Source organism: Mauremys reevesii, linkage group 1 (assembly GCF_016161935.1).
Source record: "Mauremys reevesii isolate NIE-2019 linkage group 1, ASM1616193v1, whole genome shotgun sequence".
Lineage (NCBI taxonomy): Eukaryota > Metazoa > Chordata > Testudines > Geoemydidae > Mauremys > Mauremys reevesii.
In genome coordinates, this window is record NC_052623.1 from 266,923,974 (window position 1) to 266,929,973 (window position 6,000).

The following is a 6,000-nucleotide window of genomic DNA, read 5'->3' on the forward strand; positions in this document are numbered from 1 at the left end:
GAATGGAACTAGATTTTGAAATATCGGAATCCTCCACAAAACGAAACAACCTTTCTCTGCCCAGCTCTAGATTTGGTTCCTTCATCAGGAGTTTGTGCCACACCATAGTGTGCTACTTTGGAGGAAGTGTATAAACTGGCCTGCGACAAGTTTAGGCTTGAAATTAGACAAAGGTTTCTTACCCTTGGAGGAGTGACGTTCTGGAACAGCCTTCCAAGGGGAGCAGTGGGGGGGAAAGCCTAACTGGCTTCAAGACTGAGCTTTAGGGGGGCAGGGGGAGTGGTATGACAGGACTGCCTACAATGGCATGTAGCTGATCTGCGACTGCTAGCAGCAAATCTCTCCAATGGCTGGTGATGGGACGCTAGATGGGGAGGGCTCTGAGCTACTACAGTGGATTCTTTCACGGCTGTCTGTCTGGTGGGCCTTGCTCAGTGTCCAACTGATCTCCATATTTGGGGTCGTGAAGGAATTTTCCCCCGGGTCAGATTGGCAGAGACCTTGGGAGGTTTTCGCCTTCCTCTGCAGCATGGGGCAGGGGTTACTTGCAGGTTTAAACTAGTGTAAATGGTGGATTCTCTGTAACTTGAAGTCTTTAAACCATGATTTGGGGACTCCAGTAACTCAGCCAGAGGTTAGGGGTCCATTACAGGAGTGGGTGAGCAAGGTTCTGTGGCCTGCAATGTGCAGGAGGTCAGAACTGATGATCATGATGGTCCCTTCTGGACTTAAAGTCTATGATTTAGAAATAGCGCTGTGCTGTTAGAGAGGTTCCCCAAGAAAGCTTACCTCAACCAGCCCCCCCTTTCTGTCTGTCCCTTGTGCATAGCCAGTGCTGGTTGCAGTATGACAGGTGATGCTGTCCTGTCAGAGGTGCCCAAAAGCTGTTAGGCAATGTTCCTGTATAACTGTCTCTGGCAGGCTGCGTGGGGTGCAGCACAAACCACAGGGTGTTTTCCAGAGTCTCCGCCATTGTTCTCTCTCTGTAAAACATGGTTTGGTGGCCGCGGCGGTGCAGGAGTCACAGAGTGCAGAGTATTGTGGTTTTTACTTGTGAAGTCTCTGAGCTACTGGAATCTAACTCAACAGTGCTGAGATCCCCAGAGCATGACAGGCAAAGCCCTGGCCCCAGTTCAGGAACAGACAAGCCCACTGCCACCTCTGCAAACTCCCTTAGCGTGACCTCCCGCAGCTGGGCCCCTGGAACAATGGTCTTACTGCCTGACTCCCTCCATGTCTCTCCCTGCAGAACTGCTTTGAGCTCTTCAATCCCAACTGCAAGGGGCAAAAGATCAAAGCCTGCAAGACTGACGGGGATGGGAAGGTGGTAGAAGGCAAGCACCAGTCCTACAAGATCTCGGCAGCCACGCCAGAGGAGCGCGACCTGTGGATTGAGGCGATACGGTGAGGGGACGGGCCCTGAGGGAGATGAGAGGACCCCCCCAGGCAGGGTGAAATGGGGTGGAATGAGGTCAGGGGAGACATGGCACTAGCAGAGGCCAGAGCTGCCTGCGGTGTGCCAGCGGGCAGAGAGGTGAATGGCAACGCTGTGCCAGCATGCAGACCTGGAGGCCTCACCTTGCCTCTCTGGGGCACTTGGGCATTAGTGAGTTCACATGCAAGGGAGCAGAGGGGCATCGTCCCCAGGGAGATAAATGTTCACACCTGTGGGCATCCTTCACCCCCTCGCCTCTCCACCCCTATGCTCCAGTGCATTAGCCATCTAGGGCCTGGAGGCCCTTGCAATGAACCTTCAGGCTCCTCCTCTGGCCTGCAAAGCCTGACTCTACACTAGTTGGAGGCGCCGGGTGCTGCTGAGGGGCCTGCAGATCCCCTGTTCTGGAGAGGGAGGCGCTCCATTGTTTGTAGGTTCAGAGAGACCCTTGTGGTTTTCCATGCCGTTTCCCAGCCCTGAATCTCTCTCTCGTTCCTCCTCTATCCAGGACCAGCATCACCCAGGATCCCTTCTATGACCTGGTCTCAGCCCGTAAGAAAAAGATCGCCAGCAAAAACTGAGCCAGCTCCCAGCCCACTCGTTGCTGCCCAGATGATTTTTAATCGCTGGGCCATATCCTCCCCCATTGGGCTCTATCAGCGAAGGTTGCTCAGGGACCAGCACCTTCCCCTACCTCCTGACTGGCCAGAAGGTGACTGACAGGCTGACAAGCCCCATTTGGCTCCTCCCTTTCCAATCCGGGAGTTCAAATCTGAAGGGGAGTAGGTTGATGCCAATGTGGATCTGGAGGCCGGGGCTATGGGCACAGCCTCTCCTACACTTGAACTGACAGAGGCTCTATGACAAGACATAGCCTTATGTACGCCTCACACTGGCCTTCTCACGTTGGACAAGCTGCAGGGGTCTCCAGCCCCCAGACTCGGCCAGGACAGTCCTGCAGATGTCTGGTTTCTCAGACTCCCTCCCCAGCCACTGAGCTGGGCAGCAGGCCTGTGGGCTCTTCTGGGGGAATCCCAAGAAGGTTTCCTCCCCCCAGGATTGTCCAAGCCAGCAGCAGACTTCAAGAGCCAGCTGCATCTCTTCTACGCAAGTAAACCTGAGAAGTGAGAGGCCTATGACCACAAAGAGGTCATCACTGGGTGAAACCAGAGCCCAAGGGACGTGACCCCATGCACTGGGGAGCCCTCTCTGCACCCTGTCATTCCAGGGTCCCCCACACTGTGCCCCTGAAGACAGCATTAATCGTTTGGAGTCCCCAATGGGTATACATGTGTACATTGACAATGGGTTGCAGGAAGCCAAGGTGGTTTGGTGGGGACAAGAAGAAATGGTGCACTTTGCTACGGTACAGTTGGGCCAGGGTAACAGCTTTGCTCTTCTACCTCCCAAGTCTCTCATACTCAGGGCCTGGCAAACAGGTCTCTGTGAGGGGCTGAGGCTCTGGAGAGAAGCCTTAGTGTGGGTCTTCAGGGTCTTCTCCCAGCCTGTAGCGCTCCCAGGGGTCACTCAGCTGCACCGTTTCAGAGGGGCAGATTTCTGCATCCCAGCTGCCCCCAACCAGAAGCGGGGAGAGCAGGGACTGCCCAGCACATACAGTGTCCTGGGGTTTTGAACTCTGGTCTCTTGTGTAAAAAACCCAAACAAGCCGCAGGGTGGAATAATCATTAAAAGATAAGAATTGCACAGACGATATCAAAGGATGTCACATTGCCTTCTTTAGTAAGCTGCATGCACAGGGTGATGATTCAGCGCAGTATCGGGACACGGAAAGGCACTGAGTAGCTGGATGCAGGCAGGAGGGGGGCGGTGAGCGTGGTAACAGGCCAGGGGAGAAGTGGCAGGGAGCCATGGAAGACCATGATGCCTACTGGGAGAGGTCCCCACAAGCCAGGGGACGGTAGGTAGGAGGTGAATTGCAGGTTAGAATCACACACGCTCCCAAGCTTGTAGTTTGCAGGGCCCCTGCGTCTCTTCCTCTCTCCTACCATCCATGTTTTCTACCTCTCCCTGGCTCCTTGCTGTGCCCTCCTTCCACCCCCTTTCCTCCTGCAGGGGGCTCTGTCCACCAGGAAATCTGCAGCAAGCCCAGCGCAGCCAGATTAGTTATTTTGCCAATGCACCAGGGATGAGGAATTAATTTCAAGAGGCAGGGACTGTATCTCGGAGTCAAAGCACGTGCTCACCCATGAGAAGGAACGTGAATGTTTTTGTCTGGTCTCTTTTATTAATGTCTCTAGGATTGAACCTCCGAGTGAGTCTCTCATCTGTAGGGGCTCCAGTGTGGGGAAGGCTGGATCATGGGGGGCAGGGGTGGGGTGGGGTATGAGGGAGGGGCTTAGAATCTTGCCCTCAGGTGTCAACTTCTCCAAAAATCCTCTGTGAATTTTAAAAGATGCCACCAGCTTCCCGGCCTTGCCCAGAAGAAGAGATTCTGGGGATCGTTTTCAGTCCTTGTTTCCCAGTACCTGCCATATTCCACTCCAGGGGCCACAGGGCTCCAGTTCAGGTTCTGCCCTTCCTCTTGGGGGCATGGACCCAGAGTCTAGTGCGGAAATCTAGTGCAGGGCTCTTATCTCAGTCCTCCCTTGGTTAGCTCCTGCAGTTCCCCTTGGGCTGCCCCCCATGCACTCCACAGCTAGTTCTCTCCAGAGCAGGATTATTTCAGGGTGGAGGGGGCAAGAAGGGCAATGGGGGGGTTACACAAAAGGAGATGGAGCAGGCGGCTGTTCAACTCATCCATCCAACTCATCCAGCGAGACAGGAATGGAGGTAGAGGGTTTCCCTTCTCCAGGGGGTTGAGGAGGGGAGGATGGGGGCAGAGTTTGTCATCCTTCCAAGACTCCAGTGTAAAAATCTCATCTCCCAAGTCGTCCATGCACCACCCGCTCTACCCAGCACAGCGCCAATACACCACCCACCTAGTGCATGTCACCCACCGACAACACAAGGCACACTAAGTTCACTAGACAGGCACACCCGCTTCCCACACACCCTGCCTGAACACATGCCTACCGAGAGCCCAACCCAGCCCCATGCACACACAGAATGGGCACAAGTGTCAACATTGGCCCCCCCCTGGCCAGGGATGCCTCATGCTGGACAGCCAAAACTTGAGTTTCCCCCAAATCAGCGTGCTGTTGGCACACACATTCACAGCACCCACAAACTCACTACATGAATGATTTGTGTGGCTCCAACAGCCAGACACTGGACGTTTGCTGTGTCTCACTGGCCACAGACACCCATCCTCCTGTCTCGCTGCTAGAAATCACAGCACGCGCACACATGCCATTAGATAGTAAATTTGACAGATCGATGGCTAGCAAAAACGCGCTGCTCTCTCGTCACCGGCGGCGCGGGTGACGTGCACACACACACACAAGGAGGGAAGGCTGACACTTGTCCCCCTCCCATCAAGGACTCCTGCACACAGCTGGTAATTTATTTTCATAATAAATGGCCATCGATCTTGGTAAAAGGCCAGGAGGAGAACAACGCAAAGCCAGGAAATATGGCAGCTCACTGCATTGTGCCTCCTGCGCCTGCCCCTCCCACGCCTGTTTATCGGCTCCTCCTTGGAAGGATAATACATTTTAAATGGCTTTCTAGAAATTATTTGCCAGCAAGGGAGGTGGCAGCTGGGAGGGAAGCCAGGGGTTTCGGGCACTTCAGCTTAGAGAAGTGTATATATAGCAAGGTACATTAAAAGCACAGCACAGAGGAAGGTGCGGGGAAGCTTATAGGAGAACTGGATACCTGGATGGGCCCAAAACTGTATTCCGGGTTAACCTTCTGCTCCGGAGCCAAATGCCATTTGCACCTATGGCTATAAAAAGGACTCACTGGATCCTCATGCCCAGCCATGCCTGAGCTCAGGGGGTTGGATTCTGAACCAACTTCAGTTCTGTAGTTTGTCACCAGGGGTGGTTTGTCCCCCATTCTAATGAGCTGACTGGTGCATTTCTCTCTGAGGCCTGGCTATAGTGCCCCTCACTACAGCATCTCAGTGCTGCTGTCACATGTTAGCCCCCTCCTGGGTGGAATCAGCACTGCTCAACTATGTGTCATATGCCCCGTACTGCCGGAAACAAATGAGGGTTCTCCTTTGGCAGGGAAGTGGGTGCTTTTTGCTTTTGGAGTGGGAGAATCTGTGTTTTAGGGGAAGGGGTGCAGCACAGGGAGAAAGGGGAGGATCTGACTGGGGCAGGGGTTGAGGGTGGTGCTCAGTTGTACTATGAGCCACCCACCCCTCCTATTCCCGAATGTCAGAGGGTCTGAGCGGCTTTCCCCACCCCCCCAGGGGAGGCTGGCTCCAGAAGGGGGGAGTGCCGTGCCGAGGTTCCTGAATGGACAGCACCATAGGTGCCCACGCTCTCACACAGTGGCGAGGTGGCGGGGATCTAAATGACTGTGACAGGGATGCGCTGCAGTCTAATCTCGCCCTGCCATTTCCAGTTCTTCCCCTGCCCATTGACGAAGATGAATGGGGCCTGTCTCAGGGACTCACACGTCATTTCATTCTCGCCGGGCCAGAATGTGTCCCC

At 54.5% G+C, this 6,000-nt stretch overlaps 1 protein-coding gene across 3 annotated transcripts in view; it reads left to right on the plus strand.

Moving 5' to 3' along the window:
* CYTH4 (cytohesin 4) overlaps positions 1-3,175 on the plus strand; it is a 30,292-nt gene extending 27,117 nt beyond the window's left edge. For all 3 annotated transcript variants that reach the window (XM_039520718.1, XM_039520717.1, XM_039520719.1), the window contains 2 exons: positions 1,250-1,404; positions 1,944-3,175. In XM_039520718.1, coding sequence (XP_039376652.1) covers positions 1,250-1,404; positions 1,944-2,016 — 228 coding nt within the window. In that variant the 3' untranslated portion in view covers positions 2,017-3,175. The remainder of the gene's footprint in view (positions 1-1,249; positions 1,405-1,943) is intronic.
* Positions 3,176-6,000: the final 2,825 nt, after the last annotated feature.